Here is a 27,482-nt window from a genome sequence, read left to right on the forward strand (position 1 = left end):
AAAAAATATGGAAGGGTATCGAATAGAAAGGTCCCACAATACTCTTAATTTAAGAGGCAAATACCACACCCGGACACCCCCCCCCCCCTCTCAGTTTTCAGAAAACACTCTTTTATCATTGTTTTCCCAAAATGGACTTTTAACAAGAGGTGGGGCTTGCAATGAAGTTTAGCAAAGGGTGGATCCGCATATATTGGTTAATCAACGAGTCACGTCTCAAAACAAGTCTGAATCAAATGTGTATTGATGGAGTTGTCGAAGTGGAATAAATAAACAGTAAAATAAGAGACAAAAAATGAGATTCAAGGCCAACTACGACCAATATGTCGAATTTGATTGATGCAATGTTCCACCCCTTTTTTTTCTTTGGTAGAAAGCTGGTACATATTCCATTCAAAACATCACAAAAGAGCTGAAGGGATGCATGCATAATGCGTTAAAACCTTGTACGTCATTCAATACAATAACAGTTGTGTGAGAATTTAGGAGATGGACCTCAATCACAGACTGGCGGAAAGGTGAAATTTTATACTGTTTCAAGACAAAAGCATTTTATAATTCATATTACAGTTTGCAATAACATGAAAATAATCAGTTATTGAAAACTAGTTAAATCACTCGCACCCAGAATTCTTTCCTACCCAACTTGTATTATTTTGTGCACTTTATCCACATTTATACACACACCTCATCACTAAACATACTTACTAATTACATATATTTTATTGACTGTTTTTTACCGGGACGCAAGTTCATATTATCAATTATATTGTCAGCAATATGCCTATTTGCTTTTCTTATGCAGTGACATCTCAGTTGGATGAATCTTCAAAAGTGATGAGGATGATAAGTCTCTGTTTTAGTATATTTGAATAACATCTTAACTCAAATATTGACAGGTTGTTTTTATCAGCAAGCACTTAAATTTCCATTTAGCTATAATTTTCATTTTAGCATATCGCTGTTACATTTTAATCGGTGCAATGCAATAACTTGAAAAAAGACATTTAATTCATTCGTTTCATCAAAGCGAATCACGAATGTTGGAGGAAAGTATGACAATAAATCAGGTGCCACGAAAATCAAATTGGAGTAATCATGTTAATGGGTACCAAATTGATAAACAAATAAATAAAATAAATAAAAAACGTGGATATCTGCTTTAAAAGAAATTAGAAAAATAGCAACTGTTAAACTGATTAAGAAAAATGTCTAAATAATTATCTTTGTTTATTCATTCTTTTGAGCCATGCTTACGTTTCATGTAGCACATAATAGGATCGCAATATGAATTTTATTTAACAAAATAGAGGGCGTGATGGAGGTGATGGATTTAATACTAACATGCCCATATAGAGTGGTTTCATCATTATTTGCTTTGGTATGTTTAGTCGGCAAACATTAATAAAATTAATTTTTTACATGTTTGTGATAGTGACGTTCTTGATTAAATAGTGTCTGATGTTCAAGAACAAAATATCGCGATCAGTTTTCGTCTCTAAGATGGTTGACATTCCTGTTCAAGGAAAAAGAATTTAATTTTCAGAAACACAAAGTCGGCATCGCGGAGTTGAGCAGGACATGCGTGTTTAAGGGTGCGTGTAGGTGTATGTGGTTCTTTTTTTCACACAAGTATTTATCAGTTATAATTGTTTACGTCGGGGAAGGACCTTTAACGTCACCATCCGAAACACATGACCAAGGTTCAAACCACACATCAATTTGTAACTTCCCAACAGAGCTTGGATAACTGGCGCACGTCACAACTCTTAACGCACAGGAAGACAGAATCAAAGCATTCTCAAGTCAAGATGAATTAACAAACTGAAACAAGTATTCTGATTTCATTTTAAATAATTTATTGTCCAATACAGCAGTATTTATCATAAATTACATCGTACAAAGTATATTCAAAATCACGAAGAAAACGAGAAGTAAAGAGTGAAATGTATTAATTCACCGTAGTTATTGCATAAAAATACGTTTTTCCAATGTCGCCTTGAAAAATACACACTTTTTTCAATGATAAAAACGGATTTTTAGCAGTTTGGATTTGAGCCTACAATCAAAACTTGCAGGTTAGAAAACTCGGAATAGCATTAAGTACATTTTTCTTTAGCTCAAGTATGAAAGCGATAGAGGTATACAGTGATACACTTCGAAAAATATTACTCATCACCTCATTATAGCCTGTATACGATTAAACACTTGATTAGATGGCAAAATATGAAATCGAACAACAATATTATAATACCAGAGACTATTATAATACCAGAGACATGACCAGCATTTCGGACCCCAAAAATGCCATTTATGACTTTGATAGATATTTATTTACGCAGTGTTTTTTCTGTATAGGTATGAGTTAATCATGTCAAGACGTTATAACGTTTATTAACGAGGTAGGTTGTTCTATCGTATTATAAAGTCAGGTCAATTCAATTCAAATAAACATTTATTTTCTTCCATTTCATTACATTTTTCGTATTGTAATTCATACAAAAATCAACTTGTTATGAAGAATATAAATATTGTATACATGTTAGGTTTAAAGAAGAAGGCGTATACCCTAAAGCTGAGGCTTGTGGCGGGAAACGCCTGTAGACAAAAATACAATAGTCATCTAGGACCGAGTATTTGTGAATCTAAAGATTATCCATACTCAGTAAAAATGTCAAATCTTTAAACGTCGGGTACTCGACTTAAAAACACCTTAGGTAAAGAGTATTCTCAAGAATGAAATAGGATTGATACGTTAGGTTCTTCGTATTTAAAGGTTTTAAACAACTAATTTCATCAAGAAGGTAAGATAATATCAATTCGACCAATCCAATATTCCCATTATTTCTGATGTGATATAGCTGATTGACAATAATGTATGAATATGATTCGCTATCTAACACTGATTCTATAAAGGATATTTATTGCACTTCTTTGACTAAATGTGGAAGAAATGTTGCTTAACTTTTTAAAAACTATTTAATCAATAGAGAATGAAGACTATTTCATGGTTTTACGTGATTATCCTGTCTTGTCTGGCAGAACCTTATAAATCCTTATGATCTTTTCGTGAACTGTCATAACACGTCTGGAAACGGGGAAGTATTTACTGGACACCTATATATTAAAGGGAAATAATTCCTGAGTGAGGGCGCTCAAACTTATCAACGATAGGTCTACTCAATATTCACCTATAATATTACTGATACATCTCAGAGTCGTTCAATTGGTGGGGTACGTTAGATGAAGTATGATCATTTTAAAGTAATTCTTTTGTCAATTTAACCCCCCCCCCCCTCCGACAAATCTTGTAAGGGTTTGCATCGGTCACTGCCCTTGATGAAGATGTACTATGGAACTTATACCAATGACTATGGTCAAATATCAAGTAGCCTAAGTTCGTTTCCATTAGGGCCTGTACAGGTATAACGAACTTGGTGAGTTTTACTCACAAAAATGTGAACAGTTTCAGTAACTAGTTGATGGTAGGATAACAATGAATTAATCAAAATTTCGCTTACAACGTTAAGCATGTACAGATTGAGCTTGAAATATAGAATTGCAGAGCGATTTGCTGATAGTAACCAATACCATGCACTCTTTACTGGTATGAGGTGATTGTCATCATTGTAGAGTTTATTTAACCTTCTTTGATCTTTCGCCTGGACCTGTGAAAGTAAGAATAATACATAGAGAGAGTATTAGTTTGAGTATTTCATTTGGGGGTAATAAGCAGCACTTCACTTAGACTACAAAAACAATACAATACAATAAAGTAGAATATCACACAAATGTAATTAATAACGGCAAACAGTATTATGCTGCACAACGCTTCATTCCAGAACGGGGGGAACGAATGTGGAACATGACTGAAGGAGGAAAAGAAGAGGAATAAGACGATGATAATGATAATAACGATGATGAAAAATAAAGGAGAAGATGATGATGAGAAGATATGGGAAGAGATATATTATATCATATTATATAATCTATTTCCGACGCGAGCTTTGCTATATGGGCCCTAACAATGGCGTAACTACGGGGTGCATGGGGGCACGTGCCCCCCCCCCCCAATCGGCTGGTAAAAAAATATATAAATAAAAACGGGGAAAAGGAGAAAAGGAAGGAGAAAGGAAGAGAAACGTTAGTGGGAAAGAAGAATTATTGTTCATTATGATGTTATATTACATTATAATTATGTTATATTACATAAGAAACATTTTTTTTCGTAACTTTATGAAACATAATTTGCTCAGGACCTATATGTCTTCATTGTTCTTGGTGATCGCATTGTCTGTTCAACGAGATATATAATCCTATTGTACTAAAAATCTACCGTTTTCAAGTCAATTCTCGCACTTCGAGTTATTGTTTTATGTAGTGACATATGTTTCTTTGTCATGACTACTTAAAGTGATTGCCCCATTTTAAGATCTTAATATAAAACATTTCCTGTCCGTGCTTACGTTCGCATTAGTGGATTAATGAGATATGTCTGCTCTTCATGAATTCCTAAAATCAGTCCTTGAAATGTCCCTTTTTCTGTTCTGAATATCAAAACTTTTCAGCTCGCGCTTCGCGCTCGCATCGTTTGGTTAGTGAAAAAATACGACGTCTTAGTGAATTCATACAAACACGCCTTAGAATGCCCCTTCTCAGGTCTGAATTTCCTAAATTTTCAGCTCAGGTTTCGCGCTCGCAATATTGAGATGAGTATGAAAATCCTGATTACAATGACTTCATAAAGTGCTTGTGTTTTCATGTAATTCTAACAAAATCAGCAAGCGCTTGATATTCGCATTAGATGGCAATGGTGAGATATGTATATTCTTAATGGATTCTTAAAGTATAGTCCTTAAAATGTTGCAATATATTATACTAAAAATTCAGCTCGCGCTTTGCGCTCGCATTGTTTGTTTAGCGAGACAGGTACGTATCATGATTACACAAACTTGCTTATAATGTCCCTTTTTTAGGTATGAATATCAAAAATTTTCAGCTCGCGCTCCGTGCTCGCATTATTTTATCAGTGAGATACATATCCGTTTAATTGCACTAACCTTAAAATGCCTCTACCTGGCAACTGAGAGCGCTTTGCGCGCTCACTAATACCGTGTTTACATGTGATGATCGGCTTTTGGTTCTGAACCAAAAGCCGATCACATGTAAACACGGTATTTTTGCTGGTGCCCCCCCCCCCAATGCCGTGACCCACGGTACGCCTATGGACCCTAAGTCAATTGGCATTCCACATATTTGTAGCTTTGCGAAGTATACCCTTTATCAACGACACTTTATTTCTGAGCCCCATATTGGATTTTGGATCCGAAGATTATGGCAGGATCATTCTACATTACATTTGCTGAAAATAATAAATTATCAGATATAGTACACTAAATCGTTCGTAATACTGGCAGAATTACAAACGTAACCACTCGGTTGATTTGCTATCTTACTTCTTGTGTCGGGGGGGATATTACGCGTTCCTTTAATCCTTGTGGCTACCACGGTTGATTGATATTTACCATGAAAGACATTGATGCACCATTCTCCAAGAAAGTAGACTGGAAGGGGTGCGGTTGTACATAAAACAATGAAGAAAACAAACTTAATTCCAGAGAGAACCCGAAGGATAGGATACACCCAGATATTAACACCGTATCCCAACCAAAATATCCTGCAAGAAAATATGAAAAATATACATTGGTTTAATTATTTCCTTTCACTTCATTTTCAAATATTAATGCTTTAACTATTTGATTAAAAAAAAGTATTTCTAGTTTGCTTTGTCCAATGGGAAAAGCACTCTTAATATACATCTTAGCTTGTAAAGCATCTCACCTGGTTAAAATACCGATCACTTCATATAAACCAAATTAACATTGTATGTTTGGAATTTGCGGAGCAAATAAAGGATTGATATTTTTTTCAATATTTAATGCAAATAGCTGAAATTATCAACACTACAATTTCTTCTTTCTTATTCCATATGTTTTTAATTACTAATAAACTATTAGGAGTCGTGTGGAAGGTTTGTGGTTCATCATTTTGGTTAGTTCTGAAACGTAGGCCTACTGATAACAAGGTGGAATGAAGAGAAAGTGATGAGAAATTGAATAAAAAAATGTAAAAAGATGGGAGTTCTCAACGTTATGAGCAGCTTGACTGCCCTGTCATTAATCCTTGATTGGCAGTGAATATATGTTATTTCTCCAAGGCTTCACCATCGAGCCGCTATCTACTCCTCCCTTGCTCCTCCGAGCCGTCGTATTTCATCTGATTACAGTCTTTTTAAAATGAAATTCACCTTATCCCATGAAAGATTCATACACTCTCTTATCTTCTTTCTCTTTCCTTTTATTTCTCATCTTTCAATTATTTTATTTCTCTTGTCATCAAATACACAGTGAACCGTAAATCCCCTCATTCATAATTTTTATCATTGAATATGATAGACTTGTATAAAGGCGTGAGAGTTCTATAGTGTACAATATCCTGACATTCATGACATTACTAGATACAGATGTCTAAATCGTTTTCCAAGATAGTATATGTCCTGAGAATTTCGTGAAGTGTTTAACAACAAAATAAATTTGGTTAAAACTAGATTAGATGGTAAACGCAAGGTTTATTCATATCATTTCGTATAAACATTAATTTTTTTTTATTTGACAAATTTGTTTATATTTGTAAACATAAATTCATACAAAATCAGTTTGTCGTGAAAAAAAAATTAACATACAAGTTATGTTTATTGTAGAAGGCGGAAGTCCCTAAAAGAAAAAAGCTTGTGGCGGGATACGCCTGCAGAAACATATATATTACAAAAATGCAATCCAAAAAAAGAAGGGCCGTGTAAAGGGAAGGGTAAAATTATAATTCTACAAACCAAGCCATGTAAAGAGCCGAGAAGAGTGAGAGAGTTGTAACACCACGTAACTTAGATGGAGGTTTGTGACGTATCAACCACATGTCAACTAATAAGATTGGTAAGACGTTTGTATGCTGGTGATGCAAAACATATTATAGGAAAACTTTAAATTTTAAAAGCATCGATTTATGTATAATTATCATACATTTGTAAATGCTAGCAGTTGCCATCTTGTACCATTCAAAGCATCTCCTTACTATCAATCTTACTATCAATTTTGTTTTGTATATTATTATCATGTATTATGTTTTTTTTGTAATTTATTGTGTAATTTTTAATGTTTTTAACTGTATAGACAGGGCCACTTGGCAGAACAATACTCGATATTGAAAGGGCTACAATGTATAAAGAAGACCAAATAAATAAATCATGAAATAACTGCTTTATAAGGATTCAGAATTTTTCTGGGAGTCATACATTTAATCTGTAATTTGGAAACTCTTCGAACAATCTCACAAGATATTAAGTGAAAAAAAACTTACTAAAACATGGTTGAGCCAAACTGGAAAGAACTCGTCCAACTCTTTTGGAAAGACCAATTTTCTATCAATAGACCAGAGTATCCAAAACATGCTAACCACCATCTACAAAAGAGGAGAGATAAAATTATACATCTATTAATTGTAATAAAAGTATGTTCCCAATTTGCGACAACCGTAAAAAAAACTGATTATACATTTGTTCTTAACTAGACAGTGGCAAGATACGTATAATGTAGTAAATGATGTAGTGAGATTAGTGACCGTTTTGTTAAAGTAATGAAACATTTTCCAAGGCTATTTAAAATGTAGATATTTGCATTTTTTTTCGAAATGAAAAGTTTTTAATACACAGGAGAATACAACTTACGTCATTAAAAAAAACACATTGCAATGCGCAATATCATCCTTGATAATCACTTAAGTTAGATCAAAACTTCGGGTTCAATGGAGACCGATGATTTATAATCCAACAAACATGACAAAAAAGACAAACATAATTGAAATTTGTATAACTAAAAAAAATTATTTGCATTTGGGCAATTGGAATGAAATTACCTGTTCCCATAGCTACAGGTCAATCATTCGTATCAAAACGCCCTACAGAATCATATTATCCGAATCATGCTCAGATGCTGTGTATATATAGTAAATACATAACAGGTCACAAATAAATATGAGGGGATAATCAGGGTTCCCAGCCCATCAGGGAAATCAAGGAAAATCATTTTACTTTTTTTGTATTTCATTATATAAAATATGAAATATCTTAATTTTCTCCTCATTATTGAAACAAACATTTATTCCTCCTGGGCATGTGGTATTACCATTGTTCTTTTATTTTGTGGAGCACTTAAGTTGGTCATTATTGTCAAATCTAAAAATTTAAATATTGAGTAGTTCAAACAATAACAAAACAATAAGTAGTGAGTGAGGAAAATCATCGACTCCCTCATTTGCCGAAACTTTAAAATGTCATAATTTTCTTATTATAGATCCGATTTTGATGAAATATTCAGTGTATGATTGTTCAGTTTTTATTTATTGATTCAAATCAACATTTTTTGGGGGGTGTAATTGACCTTTAAAGATTTACATTATTTCGATGAAACAGTTTTATTCATTAATATTCAATTAGCAAATTGATAATGCCACATCCCCACTTGTTCTTAACTTAAATCTTATTATATGAAATTATTTTTATTCAAATGTTGTCCTCCAAGAATAAAAACATGGATTGACAACTGATTTAAAGCATCAGCTATTCATTATTGCATTTTATTTTCTTACAAGGGAGACACACACTTGTATCGAAATCTGAAATAATTATGATTTCATGTTATAACATAATGAAAATGAAAGTGGGGATATGACATCATCAGCCCAATTAATGAATATTCATGACAATGTGCGTATATCTGGTAAATTGCTAAACTTTAGAATTTGAATTTTCCGCGGGGAACTTTCCCTTATACAGAGTGGTTGTCATATTACCGGGTTGTTGTATACTTTCCGGGGTAAATTTCATAGGGGATAGTTGACCTAGTGGTTTCGGGGTAGCTATTCAGGGGAGTATGTATCATAACCTAGAACCTATATAGGATAAATAATCAACTTTTTGACAATAAAGATGAATAAAAGCTACAAAAATAATTGTTAAAAATTGTGTTTTACTGTTGCCGAAAAACATGTTATTACTGGGCCTTTAAGTAAAACAGAGCCATTTTATCAATGGCTCTGAATAGTGATCCATTCGTATCTTTTTAAGTGTTTATATATTTATATTTAATCTTATATCTTGTGCAATGTATTTTTACGTGATATTTATACGGTAAAGAAAACAAAACCAAACCATTAGATTTTCGTAAGCCTCCCATGTACTTGTACATGTAAATAGCAAATTATTAACTAAGTTTGTTTAGTAATAAAGAATGGTTTGGGTTTTATAATCGTAATTATGACATCCACTTTGTTGCTAAGCGATTCGACAGTCATTGATAAACCATATTTCAATATTAAAATTCTGTTATCCTCTCCTTACAACTTCCCACTAATGAAGTCTTTTGGAAAAGAGTATGATAATCTTACCATTCCTACAGGGAAAGCAATAGAAGATAGAAACCAATCTCTCATGGTATGCATCTTTTGGGGTTTCATGCCCATCATCTCCATCACATTAGCTACACAACAGAAGAAGAAGTAGACAATCTGAAAGTACTACAAAGATCATACAATGAAAATATGTTAATTGTTGAACAATTATCTGAAAATGAGGGGCAATGTACCGCTACATGGCAAAACCTTTATCAAGCAAAAGGGCATGATAATAAACTTGTATTTATACATAGTAAAACAAATCTTAATAACAAAATCATGTCTATGGCTGACTGTTATTTCTCGACGGAAACCACATTATTGACAAAGTGAATCCCTTCAAAAAAATAAATAAACAGGCTTGTTGACCAGGATACTTTTAGAAACTATGTTTTTTTCTCACAGAATCCAGTCCTTGAAAATCAACCATTCGGAGATGAGCCACATAAATTGTGGTTATATACTTCAAAGAAAATTATCAGACCATTAAGCTTAGGGATTTCCTACTGTAGCCACAATTGAATATTCTATTTTATTTCTCATTAATCTTTACAAAAGCAAGTATGCACAATATATATCGTAAAATGTTTTCGACATAATACTTTATATTTTGTATGAAATAAAAAAAAGGTTCGTAGATTTTTTTGTAATCGTTCCCTCCCACAATTGTGTAAATTATTTAATTTCGGATCTCTGCTTGAGAAAAGAATCGTAATATTCTGCTGTGAGGTAAAATTGGACCATCTTCTTTCCAATTTATTCCGGATACTATGATTTTCACATTATATTGCATAAGGAATTATCATATCAGTTATTCGGAATTGATTAACGTGAAGCAGTCCCTCCTGCATTCATGGAATGTGAACATATGCATTTTTATGGTTCAAATCTATGAAACAGTTTACCCCAGAATAAGCAAGGTGTAACATCTTTTCCCATATTTAAGAAACAATCTAGAATTTTAACTCTTAACTCCGAATTTAAAACAAAGCAGTATTAATTTTGATTTAATGTAAATATGATACTTTTTATTACTTATTAGTTATTTTGAATTTAATTTAAACTTAATATAAATAATCTGCTTGTATGTGATTTTAGTTTTTTAATTTAAATTTAATGTGATTTTACTTGAGTAAATATTTGTAGTTAAGTATATAGTTTTAAGTTTTTTGTGTGTAAATTGTTATTATATGGATTTGTTTTTATTGTGCAGGGCCCCTTGGTAGAGCAGTTTTGTAACTGGAAGGGCTACCCTGCTGAAATAAAACAGAAATAAATAAATGATACCAAATCGTCTTAAAATTAAGGATCAACAGTTGGTTAAGTTTGTAATAATGAAACAACTTGGTCAAACTAGACTGAGCTCAATGACTTTTGACCTTGATTTCGAGACCTGAAATTTATTTCAAACCTGTCAAATGATCGATGACACTTGATCGCACAATTATTAACCAAATAGGGGAAAATGTAAGGTACGCACTTAAAGTTATGATGGCATTTTTAGAACTGACATGACCAAGCTTTTGTTCATAATAACAAACAAATTAGGTATACATGGATGTATAGTAATAAAGTTATGCCTAATTGCATGCGAGCGAGCGACAGGACATTTCATTCATGCACGTGCACCGCAGCCATGCTGAGTATAACTATGATCCACTAATTATAGAGGTATATGTATATTTATTATGTTCATGTTCTTACCCAGCACCACATAGTAAGAAATTTAGTGTCGCCTCCATATTGATAGCTCTTAGGTCGAAAATCTGACGCATTTACCCGATAGTAAACATGCTCACAATAGTAGTAGTATGAGAAGCAATAGTAGGCAAAAGCCAAGGCGTGGAATATTTTGCCAGCAGAATCCATTTTGAATGGGAAGTAGTGTAGAGATTATCAATGTTGTCAACATGTTAATCAAGTACTTTGTCTTATTATGCAAACAGGCTTCATAGTCTGATCTCAAGTCCCGAGGTCATTGCAGAAAAATTAATCCTATCATCTGGTTCGATCTCTTCGGAAATATGAAATGCAAAGAATAATTGGGCCTAGAGATGACATCACGCGCTTGCTCAATGTATATTTATGAAAACATGCATAACAATTAATAACTTTTTTTTTTGGTCCGATTTTCATTGTTTTGTTTTTCTGATTTTGCAAGATCTGTTCAAATCACATTATTTCATCCTGGAGCCCCCCCCCCCCCCCTTAAATCAAGCGGGAGTATAGAGTACAGAAATCAATATCATGACACATTATCCCCATCCCACCCTCTCTGTATCCGAATCTGATCTGAGACATTGAGAGGTTTTTGATGGAAATACGTGTCAGCTAGCTACTGAGGATAGGAAATGCACTTCGATCAGTAAATAGACTTGATCTTGTATTGACCTTCATTGCCTCCATGGGACAGTCATTCTCATCGTAAGTTTATAGTGACAAATGAATAAAAAGATTAGATACAGGCCGATCTCAGGGGCAACCACCTTCTATCATGTCTATTGGTGTGTTGTAGGTTCGCAGTTTAGAAACATCATGTTACTGAATACACGTATCAGTCAATAGAGAAAAATTACGTCATCCTTAGGTTGTCGTGCGCCCCCCCCCCCCGCCTTATTCGAAATACCTAGTGACGCACCTGGGTAAACTAAACACATAAACTATATGGGAACACTATGGAGTTATGAAAAAGTAAACATGTGCACTCGTTTATTGATTTCCCACCAGGTTATCTCTTTTTCAGATGATTATTAATTGCTCTGTTCAAGAAATAATATTTACAGTTTTGCACTGAAATCTGATTATCAATACTTTTGGGGGGCACTATCTTACACCAATTAAGGAAACAATTAAAAAGAAAGGGCAGTGCAATTGAGAGGGTTACAATCCTGCTAAATATAACACACATCACACTTAAAATGATTTTTCTTTTGGTACAGCGTTGTGCCAAATTAGGCAGGCATTTATAAAAATGTTGAAAGGTTTGAAAAACGGAAATCCCCAAAATATATAGAACCAATATTGAAAAAGAAATAATATAAATGTGCTAACAGAATTATAATGACAGAAACATATCAACAAATCAACACAGGAATATGTAAAGCAGGAAAATGGTACCTCTATGGGAAGAATATATATAATTTGTAATTTCTGTTAATAAAAATGAAGAATTATACATATTCTTGCAGGGGGAGGAAATCCCAATAACCTTGAGTGTTACGTTACATGACCACGCAAAAACCAGGGATTCGGGGTACGTCCATCCCTCCCCCGGGAAAAGTTAATTATTGAAGTGTCGACCGTTATTGTACGTAGTAAAACGTTTTTTCTGAGCTAAACCGGTATTTTTTTACTTCCGTTTAGACGACGGAAACCATTAAAAAGTGGGCACCCTCCGAAAAAGTACATTATATTCTTTTAAATAAATTTTATTACAAGCTTCATTATATTTGTTTTTTTTTATTTGGATGTATTGTCTGGATGTGGTGTTGCAGATGAACGTAATACAAAAAGCAATTTTGCTTCTTTAGTTCCTGTGGTTCAAATAGCAGAAAGAAAATGCACCAATATACCCACTAGACTGGTTCATGATAATTCATATTTTCTCCGAAGTTTCCGTTGAAGTATAATCTATAATCGTTATATAAAAATATACTTCAATTCAAATAAACATTTATTTTCTTCCATTTTACAAATGTTTTCATTATTGTAGACATAAATTCATACAAGTATCAGTTTGTCGTGAAGAATGTAAATATGTACATGCTTTATCTATTGTGCAACACAATTACTTTAACAAAAAAATAGTTATTTAATTATTTGTAATCACCAAATTGGTGGTCTTCCGTGTGGCCCTGTTTGATACCAAGAAATCGAACACTTATTTTCACTGATACAATGAATCAAGCAGTGTATATCAGCTCTCGGAACTTACAGAAAATCATGGCACCAACAACCATGACAACGGAAATACGACGAAAATATGACGTCATGATCGTCACACACTGTTGTACAATTTTGATAGCAAATGAAATAGCAAAAAAAAAAGATATTTTACGTTCTCACCTAAATGAATTTAATTTATACGTTCACTAATTATATTTATTTTAATCATCATTATTTAAAACGATATTTCCGAAATTATTTTGTCATTAACGTCTATTTTCATTTATCATTTCACAATTTTGTCAGGTATATTTCCTAAAATTTCTCTTCATGTATGTCATCTGCAGAACAATATCTCTGAAAAATATTATGATTTGCTCAGATAAAGTAAGATCAGACAAACAAAAAAGTGAAAATTGGAACAAAATCAGACAAGGAAAAACAAAGTTATTTCAATGAAACGCTTCTATGCAAGTAAGTACACCTAATATTTCATCTGACTCTTACAAAAATGAGTATGATCGTTGTGCTGTTCTCTTAAATCAAACTAAAGGATTGAGAATCAATGCCTGCAGCTTGTTTGATAAAATGGATGAACTGAAATTTTTAATCAACAAACTTAATCTTGATGTATTTTCTATAACTGAAACTTGGTTAACTCCGTTTATTGCGAACAGTTCAATTTTGATAGATGGGTACTCCATATTCTGCCGTGACCGCGCTGATGGTCGCCGTGGAGGGGGTGTGTGTATTTTCACCAAAAACTCATTGTCAATCAACGAACGAAATGATTTAAATGATAGTACTGTTGAAAGTGTTTGGGTGAACTTAAAAGCACCATCATCTGAAAACATACTTATATGTTGTTTATACAGACCTCCAGATGCAAATAACGATTATTTTGAAAGAATGATCGATACATTTGAAAAGGCTTCATCTGAATCGAAAGAAATTTTAATACTTGGAGATCTAAATATTGACTATCCTACCACACATCAATGACAGTGTTAACCCTATTAATCTCATTGAAGATATTTTTGCTCTTACTCAAATGATAGACAAACCTACTCGGGTGACGTCTTCATCATCCAAATGTATCGATCACATCTTATCCTCCATGCCTGAAAAACATGTCATTAGTGATGTTGCCAAAATAAGTGTAAGTGATCATTATCTTGTATTTACTTGTATTAGTTTTAAGTCTACCATTAATGAACACAAAACCGAACGTTCTCTTAATTATAAACACTTCGATGAAGAAAAATTTATTTCAGCCATTCAAAATTCGGATGTTCTTAGTAAAAAGGAATATCAGAGTCAATATGTAACTGATGGCACGAATGGAAGGTTGAATTTATCAATATTTGTAATGAGTATGCTCCTATCAAGACAATTCGCGTAAAGAATAAAACATACCCTTGGATCACACCTCATATTGTGAAGATGATTTATAAAAGAGATTACTTAAAAAATAAATATAATTTACAATATTCTAATGAAATTAATAAAGAATATCGTATAATGAGAAATCGTATTACTGATCGCATTAGAAAAAATAAACAGAAGCATTTTAATAATATCACTCATATATAAATATAAGTCAGACTCAAAAACACTTTGGAAAGAATTGCAAAAAGTTACAAATAAAAATGTTAACTCAGAAAGTTGTAATATTGACTGCAATGTTATAAATGATTATTTCACTAATATAGGCAAAGAGATATCTAAGATTTTTGATAATTCATACATTCTAGATTGGAAACACCCCAAATGTATTCGAACTTTTAAAATTGAACCAATTAAATCTTAAAAAATACTAAACTATTTGAGTTGTCTTGATACTAGCAGTCATCTCGACATACTGGATTTCGATACTAAGTTACTAAGACTTGCTGCTCCCTATATATATGAATCTCTATGTTCTATTTTTAATGCTAGTCTGTTCACAGGTGACATACCCTGTGATTGGAAGATTGCCCGCACTACCCTGTATACAAGGGCAAGGGGAACAAAGATGACATTACAAACTATCGCCCTATATCTGTAGTATGCCACGTATCTAAAATGATAGAACAAATTGCAATTATTAAAATATCTTAAAGAGAACGATATGATCAATGTCGATCAATATGCATTTCTCCCTCACCATTCTACTATCACCTGCCTTCACAGGGTAATTGATGATTTTCACGAAGCTCTTAACAATAAAGAATTAATTGGCTCATGCTTTCTTGACATTTCTAAATGTTTTGACTGTGTTAATCAAGAATAACTCTTGCTTAAACTAGAGAAATATGGTATTTATGACAAAGAATTAAAATGGTTTTCTAACTATATTACTGAAAGAAAACAACTTGTTTCTTCAAAAGGTACAAACTCCTCTATAAAGGAATTACCAGTAGGGGTACCACAGGGCAGTGTACTCGCTCCTGTTCTATTTTTTATTATTTATTAACGATATATCAGAAGGCCTTAATAATGCTGTATATGTTCTATTTATGCTGATGATGTAGTTATTTATGTTACTGGCGATAATATACATAATGTTACTCTAAATTTACAAAATACGGTAAACACACTAGACAACTGGTATAAGAGAAATCGTCTTAAGATAAATGTTAGTAACACGAAGACAATGTTAATTTCTACAAAGTCAACAGAATGTCTTAATAATATCTATATTGATAATGAACTCATAGAGCAAGTTCATTCTATCAGGTATTTGGGCATTATTATACATGAAAATTTAAAGTGGAATGACTATTCAACTGAAGACACTTATGCAAATCAACTGCTTACAAGATTTACTACCTTGGCAAATTAGCAAAATTTTTATACAAAACTTTAATTTATATATATCGTCTATACAACCATGCCTTGATTATGGTGTCTCAGTATGGGGCAACTGCCCCAACAAACTAAAATTACCCTTATTGAGACTCCAAAAAAGAGTGGCCCGTCATGTAACCTCTAACTATGATTACAATACAAATTCAGGTCTTCACTTAATGAACAAACTTTCCTGGCAAACGATTGATGATCGCCGTGATTACTTTCTATCAACCCTAATGTACCAATATGTTCACGCCCCATCCCGATTACATGGATTATGCAATGAAATGTACTTCGACAGGCATGGATTGAACACTCGTTATGCTAGCTCCCTTAACCACCAAAACAACTCTTTTGTCAATCTTTTAAATATGCCGGTGCCAAAGTATGAAATAAATTACCCACAAATTTCCAAAATGCTCAACCCTTAGATGTATTTAAGTCTCTAAACAAAAAATCTAAATCTAATATGTCATAATAATCCCATCCCTGAACTTATATATTTTCAGTAATTTACATTACAATTTTATTCTGTCTATCATTATTCACAACTTTCAGCCCCTACTTTTTTGCAATTGTTAATATACTGTAGTTGATAAGGTTATTCGTATACCAACCCTTCTTTCATGTAGGCCTATCTATTTTTTTTACCATTAATAATAAGGTGATCAATAGTGTTTCGATGTTTTTGTATTACGCTGATATTTTTATGTCTTACCCTGTTTTTTGATATATGCCTATTATTGTCATTACCATTTTATCATGTTTTTTTATACACCAGGACCAAGATGCAAAACAGTAATTTTATCTCTGATCTTGTGAACCTGTTTAAATATGTGTGAATAAATAAATAAATAGATAACATTTCATGAATATTCAATGAGCAAACTGATAATGTCATATCTCGACTTGTTCTTTTTTTATTGCATGAAATTATTTTGATTCAATTATTTTTAGTTTTTCTTGGGTTTTCATGATTTTGTGAAACAAAACACATGTAAACTATACAAATAATATAAAAAGAAATAAGAAAAGAAAAAAAAACAGCATACAAAAAGTACAGTTTATCAACAGATAATAAGTGATATACATGTAGTAAAAGCAGTCACTTTGTCTCTTCTAAGTATTCCTCATCCCTTATAGTATAAGGCAAGAATGTAATAACAGAGAGATAAAAATCAGGTGATTCACCTATTTTTAGAGATCTACAAAATTCCATCCTCAGAATTAATGCATATTAAGATATTCTTCAGTTACAAAAAAATAACAATGATATAATATTTTACAACTTAAATCTCAATTTCCGAAAATGGCTTGAATGTGTATTTTTCTTGGCAATACGATATCCAATATCCTTGTTAGAGGTGATTCAATTTTTGTCCTCCAAGAACTAAATATTTGGAATGTCAACTGATTAAGTGCCAGTGGCGTACCGTGGGTCACGGCTTTGGGGGGTACCAGCAAATATTTTGTGTCACTTAGTGAGCGCGCTTTTCGCGTGCTCAGCTGCCAGGTATAGGCCTACTGACCTAATGATCTAACAGAGACATTTTAAGGACAGTGCTATTAAACTGTTATGTATCTCACTGATTAAATAATGCGAGCGCGAATTTTGGAAATTCAGACCTGAAAAGAGCCATTTAAAGGCTTGTTTGTAGGAACTCACGAAGGCCATACGTATTTCACTAACCAAATGATGCGAGCGCGAAGCACGAGCTAAATTTTTTTGTATATATTGACCCCAAACATGGATATTTTAAGGACTATTTTTAAGGAATCAATTAAGAGTATATATATCTCACCATAGTCATCTAATACGGGTGCCAAGCGCTTGCTGATTTTGTTAGAATTACATCTAAACACATGAAGCACTTTTTGTAGTCATTGTAATCATGATTATCATATTCACTAATCAAACATTGCGAGCGCGAAGCGCGAGCTGAAAACTTTGGACATTCAGACCCGAAGAGGGGCATTCTAAGGCTTGTTTGTAGGAATACACTTAGACCATACGTATATCACTGAACAAATTATGCGAGCGCGAAGCGCGAGCTAAAAATTATGATATTCAGATCAGAAAAGGGGACATTTTAAGAACTGATTTTAGGCATTTATGATGAGCAGACATATCTCACCAATCCACTAATGCAAACGTAAGCACAGAAAGGAAATGTTTAACATTAAGACCTTAAAATGGGGCAATCGCTTTAAGTAGTGATTAAAAAGAAGCACATGTCACTAATAAAACAATAACTCGAAGTGCAAGGAAATATGTTTGGTGTATATTGACTTGAAAACGGGAGGTTTTAGTACAACAGGATCATATATCTCGTTAAACAGACTATGCGAGCACCAGGAACAATGAATACATAGGCCCTGAGCAAATTATGTTTCATAAAGTTATGAAAAAGATGTTTCTTATGTAATAAAACATTACATAATTATAATATAACATTAAAATGAACAATAATTTCTTCTTTCCCACTACGTTTCTCTTTCTCCCTCTTCTCCTTTTCCCGTTTTTTTTGGCCAGCCAATGGGGGGCACGTGCCCCATGCCCCCCCCCCCCCCGTAGTTACGCCACTGTTAAGTGCATTAGATATTCACAGCATCAACTTATTATATAATTTTGATAGGGAGACATGTCATACAAACATGTATGAAAATATGAAATGATTACGCTTTTTAATATGTAACAACATAACAAATAGGAAAGTGGGGATGTGACATCATTAGCCCACCTAATTAATAATCATGACAATGTGCATATATATACATATATTGTGAAATAAATGAATGAAGAGAACAATGGTTTTCCCAGAGCTATCTGCCCTTTGGAAAAATTGGTGATGCCGAAAAAATGTCTCCGCCGGGAATCGAACCCGGACCCCAGCTTTGAACGCCGGTGCCTTAACCACTAGACCACATAGACGGGTTAGTGGCTCGGGCGACCCCGACCCGATTGACCGTCAGATAAACAGATTTTCGACGCCACCAATTAACTTTCCTATGTCGGGTGTAGGTGAGTATTGAACAATGACAAGCCGCTATGCCTCAGCTGGATCAAAGCTATTGCTTAGATACAGTACATGTATGGGACAAATTATACAAATGTGAGACATTTCATATATATATATATATATATATATATATATATATACATTATATATACTGTAAAGAAATTGATGAAGAGATCATTGATCTCCTCATCCATTTCTTTACAATATTTAAATAAAAGAGTTACCAAAGCTGTTGTACATGTATAACTTTACACATATGTATACATTATATATATATATATATAAATATATATATATATATATATATATATATATATATTCATCTTTTTCATAAAATATTGCTTAAGTTTATAATTTGATATCTTTGTTATGTGTTATCAGATTTTGATGGAATTTACGGCATTTGCTGTGTGAACTTTGCACCTTTTTCAGATATAATCACTTTCTTTATTTATTTATTTATTTATTCAGTTTTATTTAAAAACAGGGTAGTCCTTTCAGAGCCCAAAGGCCTGCTTTACAAAAGAGCCATGTAGACATAGAAAGATTTACAAAATAAATGAAATACAATTAATATAAAGTAAAATACAATACACAATCAAAATTACATGACATATCAATGATATCACATTAAATGAATCAAAACAAAAATTAAAAACCTAGATTAAAATCAAGACAGTTTAAAAGACGAACAAAATCATAGAAATAAAGGAAATTACTTTAAAAACGTGTGACTAAAATTAAACTAAGTAAAATTTATAAATAAGTTATAAAATTGACAATTTAAAAAACTTTGAAAATTATTGATATAAAATGGAATAAAGCAGGTAGCATACAAGGACAAATAATAGAACAAAAGGTAAAATGAATCAAACAAAAAAATACATAAAGTATCACAAATACATAAAACCAAAAAGAAAAAAAAAACGTCACGATAACATCAAAACAAAAACAAAATAAATTAACATCATGGCAAAAGACATTATAAATAGGACCAGTGCATGCGTTAAAACAATAAAGAGAGTGGCCTGATTTGATTTTTAAACATTTGGAGTGAAGTTGCCGTACGTATATGAGTCGGTAGATTATTATAGATATTTGGAGCGATGTAAGAAAAGATCGCTTTTTAAATTCTGTCCTAGGTTTCGGAATAAATAGAGGACTTAGGGTAGAATGACGAGTAACATAAAAGAGTGGTCGTTTACAGGCAAAAGATTCTAAATAGTGTGGGGCTAGATTATTGAGAATTTTGAATACGAAAACAGAGTAGTGGTAGTTGATGCGAGTTTCAATACTTTGCCATTGAAGATTGTTTAAAAGGAAATCCTTTGTGGTACGATAGTCTGCATTGAGGACTAATCTAGCATATCTGTTTTGCGTCCTCTGTAATTTGAGCAAATCTTTCTTTTTACACTTACCCCAAACAACCGAACAATAATCTATATGTGGGAGAACAAGAGCATGGTAAAGGTGCTTGAGAATGCGTCGATTCAAGTAACATTTAATCCTTCTAATGCATGAAATAGCCCGGTTGATTTTATTAGTTAGATAAAAGATGTGCGGTGTCCAACTTAGACTTTGGTCAAGGGTTACCCCTAAATATTTGATATCAGAAACATTCTCAAGGTATTCTCTTCCGTGAAAGATATTCATACTTAGATTCTTAGTTTTATGTTTCGTCCCAAAAACCATCACTTTGGTTTTCTTTGCATTGATTTCCATATTATTTATTTCAAACCATTTGCACAGTAAATCATAATGTTTTTGTAATTTTTTCTGAGTGCTTTTTGAATTATTTCCTGTACAAAACAGAGCCGTGTCGTCAGCGTAAAGTGCAATCTTGATTTGATTACTAAATTTCAAGTTACAAATATCATTTAGAAATAAACAAAACATCAGGGGGCCCAAAATTGACCCTTGCAGCACACCTGAATAGATCTGTAAAAAATCACTCTGGACGCCTTGAAACGAGACACATTGCTGTCTATCTGTTAGGTATGATGAGAACCAGTCTAATTCGACCGATGTTATACCATGATATGGCATTTTTTATAACAATATTTCGTAAGATATTACGTCGAAGGCTTTTTTCAGATCAAGGAATATCGCACCTGTTATTAAGCCACAATCAATATTATTTAACAGGTAGTCAGTTATTTCAATTAAACAAGTTGCGGTTGAGTGCTTGGGGCGAAAACCCGATTGGCGCTGTGACAGTAGTTTGTATTCTTGTAAATAATCGTAAAGTTGGGCATGCACTGCCTTTTCAAGTATTTTTGATAGACATGACAAAAGTGAGATCGGTCTATAATTGCCGATGTCACTTGACTCACCACTCTTCGGTACTGGGATAATCTTTGCTCTTTTGAAATCACTTGGGAAACATCCTGAGCTTAAAGATTTGTTAAATATTATTGAAAGTGGTTCAGCTATAAAAGGGGCGGCGATTTTCAATAATCTTGGATGTAAATCATCCAGACCAACAGCTTTGTTTACATCGATTTTCTTAAGTTCCTTCATTACAAATTCCGGGTCTATATTTTTAAACCTAAATTTTGATACGACTTTTGATAATGTATTCATTGAATTAAAATTTTGATTGTCGGAAGGGTTATGTCTTTTACCAACATTAACAAAAAATTCGTTGAATGACTTTGCGATTTCTTGCTTGTCAGATGTCGTGTGAGTCCCAATATTTATATTAGGGTTGACTGAAACCTTTTTCTTGGGCAACACATTTTTCAGGATTTTCCAAGAATGTTGTAATTTGTTTTGACATTTTTTTATTTTGTTGCGATAAAATTCCCTTTTCAACTTCTTGTTTAGAATAAACACTTTATTTCGGAAATACTTATATTTTCCCCAAAGGTCATTGATTTCCTGACCTGTTTTTATTGATTTCTTCAGTTTGTCAAACTTTCTTTTGTAATAATCACGGTCTCTCGATAGAGCCAGGTATTCAGTTGTAATCCAGGGAGACCCACCCAATTTCTTTCTTACTGTAATATGGGGGGCGTGTTTATCAGCTAATACCTTAAAAGCTTCATTGAATTTTCCCCAATTATAATCGACGTCCTCTTCTGACGACAATAGATCACTCCATCGAATATTAGCAAGGTCATCGACAAAGTCATCCTCGACAAAGTTTCTAAACGATCTAAATGTAAAGATTTCAGGCTTAGCTTTTGGTCTATTGTAACCGAGGGTCAAATATATTAGGGAGTGGTCACTTAGTCCGCATGAGATTGTTCCAGATCGCTTTACACTTGTTACCATTGAACTAGAAACACAAATAATATCGATCAAGGTACTGCTACAAGGAGTTATTCTTGTAGGCTCTTGTGTAAGCTGGGTTAATTGAAAGGTGGAACAGAGTTCATGCACCTTATAAAGGCTATTTTTGGTTAACATGTTGGAGTTAAAATCACCTAGAACTATGACGTTATTTGTAAAAGAAAATACTTGATCCAAAGTTGCTTCAAGGCTTTCAAAGAATGATAAAGAACAATCAGGTTTACGATATACGACACATAGGAAAAATGGAAGTCGATATCGAATTTTCAATTCGAACCACATTATTTCCAAATCGTCTTTTTCAAAATCACGTCTTCTAACATATTCTACATTATTTTTTATATAACATCCAACTCCACCACCGTGGACATTACGATCTCTCCTTTCAAAAATGTAACCTGGAATGTCTAATACATTTGAGGTAAATGTATCGTCAACCCATGTCTCAGACATAGTGAATAAATCGACTGAATTGTTATTCATGAAATATTCGATTTCTTCCTTTTTGTTTCGTAAACTTCTGACGTTTAGATGGGATATTGACAATCCTTTATCATAAATACAAAAATTATTATCTTCGTTATTAGACAAGTTGTCGTGTTCCGAAAATGAAACATCTACGGTATCTGGTTCGCAATCAACATAAAAAAAGGGCAATTCTTGAAGGATACAAATAGGACAACTCCAATTTTCAAAAAGTTCTTTTCCATCATTGTATACAGATTGGGGTACATTGGCACACGTAATGTGAACCCAATTTTTACAGTTTGTACAGAGAAGGGCCTTCTGGTTGCATTTTACTGGTTTCTTGCAACTTACACACGCATACTTAATTGTCATGAAACAAATAACATGAAATATACTATGAAACAAGAAGTTTAATAACGAAAAATGAGCGTCGTTAACCAAAATCACATAAAACAAAATAACATGAATTTAAAATAAAGAAAACAACAACATTCAACAAAGACAAAGCTATTTGACAATAAACACCACGATTTACCTCTAGCTTTGACAGTCTGTATAGAGTTCGAGTGTTCAGTTTACTTTGGACAGGTCCTTTTCACTGGCAATAGACACCTTTTCGCCGTTTGGTTTTTTGACAATTATTTTACCATCTTGTGTCCAGAGTTTGTAATCATTGCTTCTGAGACTTTTCTTTACTTTCCAATATAGTTTATTCCGCTTCTGTGTTAGGCTTTCATTGATATAAATATGCTTTGACTTACTCGATGACTTTCGCAGGTTGAATCTAGCCTTGTAGATGGAGTCTCTCTTCCGATAGTTCGTGAATTTTACGATGACGTCCCGATGTTGTTTGCGAGTTTTCTGTCCTTTGTTGTTTGGGCTCCCGAGTCGGTGGCATCTGTCGACGTCGCTTTCATCGATGGTTACCCCGAGGTCCTCTTTACATATGTTCACTATTTTCCTCTCCACGTCCTCGTCTTGCGTCTCGTTGATACCAGCAAAGATTAGGCAGTTTCTTCGAGAGTACTGCTCTGCTTCGTCCATGGCGTCCTCGACGACATCTACTCGTTTTTCGAGCAACGCCATTTTGTCGTTGGCGTTGTCAATGTCAAATTTCAACGAGTCTCTCACTTCCGATCTCAGAGATTCACATATCTCATCCAGCAGCTTTGTCTTGATAGCCGAAACCAGCTTAGATATAAAATTCTCATTGGTGAGTAGTTTATCGATGGCTGCTTGGATAGCATTGGATAGTGTGGAGTCGTCGCCGTCAGTGTCGTCATTTTGGGCAGCAGAGTTGTCAGCGGGAGACGGACGCTTGGGCTTAGGGGAGTTATCGGCCAACGATCCCCCCTTTCCTCGTCTTGGTCTATCGGGTCCACCCATAATGGTCAAGATTATCTGGACAATTGTTAATTGTATGCTTGGCGGAGGCTTCGTCACACACGTCCGTTCATCCCGACGTCAGCCCGGAATACCCTTAAAATGAGATCCATTACCTTTTTAGAACTGCGTTTTCTTATTTCGGAAATTAGTTAAATAGTGAATTATACTACCTTGTAGATTTTGAAAATACCCTTTACCAAAATGTTTGGGGATATACCCCGATCCCCCGACCCCCGTCGCTCTTGTCTAAAACTTAATTTGTTCACTCTGTGCCTTAATAGACAAACAACTATTTTGAGTGGGTTTCAGACCGATTTCCGCCATTGATTCAGAGGAATGCAATATTCCACTCTTTATTGTTTGAATATCTTTATCGTCAACAAAGTATGTCGTCTATGTAGTTAGCAACACACCCTAACGTTGGATGTGCATATGACAACTGGAATTGAAGAAAACAAAACACTTGTCTCGCCAGCGCCCCGTTGCATAAAAGTCACCGTTATGGTAACTTTGCCATCCAATGGTAACTATCACGGTAACGATGATCAACAGCCAATCCCTAATATTATGGATATATCATGCATTGTCATTATTTTTTCTAATACGGAAATGTACTACCTTACCACCCACTCTTCAGTCTAACCCTGTTAGTTCTCGATACCCTGATTGTCTCCGTGCATGCACGGAGAGAAGGTGCGCCAAATGGCACACATTTTTTACCGAAAGGCATACTGGTAATTGACAAGCAAACACGATATACATATTCAAAGATATTACAAGGGGCAGATCGGACACTTCTAAAAGGCGATGTTTTGAAACGCTCGATAAATGCTCATGGGAAGGGCGCCATTAGCGTTGAGTAAAGTAACCATCGCATATCGGCACATCGGCTGTGCATAAAACATAAGGAGGAATGAGAGAGGGGATTCCGGAGAGGGCTCAAGGGCGGCGCATGGGAATAACTCCACCTTTTATTACCCATAAACCTCTGAAATATATTAATCTTTAATTTAAGGGAAAAATGATTTAAAAAAAATGAATGTAAAAATCGTCTATTGTGACCCTCACCATTTTATATGTTTTGTACACAACCATATCGCGATACGCAAAGGTAAAAAAAAAGGTCGATACTCATCGCTGTACTTGGGCGCTCTTTCTAAGCGTTCAAGGCCCAATATATAGGGCCTTGTAAGCGTTGTGAAGTGCGCATGTAATCCAAGCTATGTGGGGAAGTTACAAATTGATGCAGAGGTTCGAGCCCCGGTCACGTCTTTCGGTCCCAGACGTAAATAATCATATCTGATTGATACACGTCTGACAAAACTCAAATACACACACATTCATTGTTTCATTGCGCGCTCTCTGTACTGTCCGATCTTCCCCTTAGTATCTTTGATATATTGCAAAGTGATAAGGAAATTTTAAGCATTTTATTTTAAATTAAAACAACCATGTTTAGTTTCAAATCTATTTTGTTTAAAAGTTCGACATTGTTAAATAATTTTCTAAACGAGTCAAGAATAACTATTAGTAAGGACAACAAATCAGACTGTATAGGCCCGAATAATTTGTACGGGTTTGGAACATTCATTTGCATTTTGGGGCAATAATAGTCGTATATACATTATTCCTTCTCCGATGTGTCTATTCATATGTATGCACTTTTCTATCATACCAAGGGAGCAAATCCACATTTTTGAAAAATATCAAGCTGTGGTCCATGCGTTATACCTCTGAGGTGACTAATATTACTATCCCATATAGCTCTATACGGGGAGAGTAAATTTACTCTGACATTCTCAGCATGGTATATCCATATAAATCAAATCTTAAAGTCAAACTTTGAGGACTGCCTCGAATTTTTCTGCATAAAGCAATATAAATTATATCTAATATATACAATGTGTATTTTTTTTTAATTCAAGATATATTTATAGCATTTTGTTTACGTGTTTTTCTGTGTTCATATATTAAAGAACTGTTGCTGGGCTGGCGCCATGAGCGTCTTCGGACGGTTTGTGCGCTCTTACAACCAGCTGTGATATAATAGGGAAGATGGCGTGCTTCATATTCAACAAATTAGTACCTTTACATCATAATGGTTTGTTTTAAAGAAATCGGAGTCCCATTCGACCAGAAGAGTTACAAGATCGTTTAAAACTTAAAAAAAGTCACTCAGGTAAACGCAGGGATTTTTTGGGGGGTTGGTGTAAATCATTGCATAAATTTTTACTTAATCATTTTTGGGAATGTCTTGATGATTTCATATCTTATGTACCCAAATAATTATTGATGCTGAATATTAGATGTCCATTGAAACTAATCAGAGACAAAAACCTTCACTCGGGGTTGATATTCTGGTTGCTAAATGAAAATTTCTATCAGTCATTTTGTAAAACCTTCAGGTAATTTTTATCAACACACATTTATCCATATAAAAACGATAAACATCGTGAGAAGACGGGGTATTTTTATCCATGTGACAGATCTCGGAAATCGTATTCTCAACAAAGGGGAAGATAGCTATGATTATGCATAGGCAACAAATTCTTAAAGGCACGCATTGTATTTTTTTATCGCTTGAAGAATCATAAAAAAAATGCTATAGTCACACCACTGGAACTGACTCCAGACCGATCAAAGCTATTTCAAATGGTATATCATTGGTTAGTTTGGATCCAGTATGCGTTGGTGTGTGACTGAGGCAGGAAGTCATTTGAGGCTGTTTAACGTTCGTAGAGCACGCCATCACATTCCTATATTTATATATCATGTTTGGCTTTCATCTGCCCAAACATGTAGGAAACTTACCGTCAAAATCTTACCACTGGTCAGGGGCGTCGATCCATTTTTCAGATTGGGGGGGGGCAAAATCATGAATCGTTCTAAAGGCGCTCGATCACACCAAACAAACTCACCCACACACACACACACACACACAGGCCTAATTATATATATATATATATATATATATAAATGTGTGAAGTTATACATGTACTACAGCTTTGGCAACTCTTTTATATTTAAATATTGTGTGAAAGAAATGGATGAAGAGAACAATGGTATGCGTAGCTTAAATCAAGGTTCCCCAGA

General features: G+C 33.9%; 1 protein-coding gene across 2 annotated transcripts; it reads right to left on the bottom strand.

Annotated features, from left to right (window-relative positions):
• Positions 1 to 1,842: 1,842 nt before the first annotated feature.
• LOC129254486 (androgen-induced gene 1 protein-like) lies at positions 1,843 to 11,603 on the bottom strand. Of its 2 annotated transcripts, none has more exons than XM_054892984.2 (6): positions 11,209 to 11,603; positions 9,499 to 9,627; positions 7,414 to 7,515; positions 6,890 to 7,005; positions 5,526 to 5,677; positions 1,843 to 3,668 (listed from the first exon to the last, which is right to left on the bottom strand). In XM_054892984.2, exons 1-6 carry the CDS (start codon positions 11,371 to 11,373, stop codon positions 3,637 to 3,639), a joined length of 696 nt encoding a protein of 231 aa, XP_054748959.1. In that variant the 5' UTR covers positions 11,374 to 11,603; the 3' UTR covers positions 1,843 to 3,636. The 2 variants fall into 2 exon arrangements, with proteins under 2 accessions (XP_054748959.1, XP_063968290.1); XM_064112220.1 differs by having other exon boundaries at positions 11,284 to 11,442.
• Positions 11,604 to 27,482: the final 15,879 nt, after the last annotated feature.

The sequence above is a fragment of the Lytechinus pictus genome, chromosome 1 (genome assembly GCF_037042905.1).
Source record: "Lytechinus pictus isolate F3 Inbred chromosome 1, Lp3.0, whole genome shotgun sequence".
Taxonomy (NCBI): Eukaryota; Metazoa; Echinodermata; class Echinoidea; order Temnopleuroida; family Toxopneustidae; genus Lytechinus; species Lytechinus pictus.

What these genes read in the sequence shown, in the direction of transcription:
- LOC129254486 (XM_054892984.2), bottom strand. Translation starts at nt 11,373, where the DNA reads ATGGATTCTGCTGGCAAAATATTCCACGCCTTGGCTTTTGCCTACTAT. An exon ending in TTTGGCTCAACCATGTTTTA is followed by an intron (nt 7,006 to 7,413) that starts GTAAGTTTTTTT and finishes TTGCATCACCAG; the next exon opens with CATACAAACGTCTTACCAAT. An exon ending in GTGCATCAATGTCTTTCATG is followed by an intron (nt 3,669 to 5,525) that starts GTAAATATCAAT and finishes TTACTTTCACAG; the next exon opens with GTCCAGGCGAAAGATCAAAG.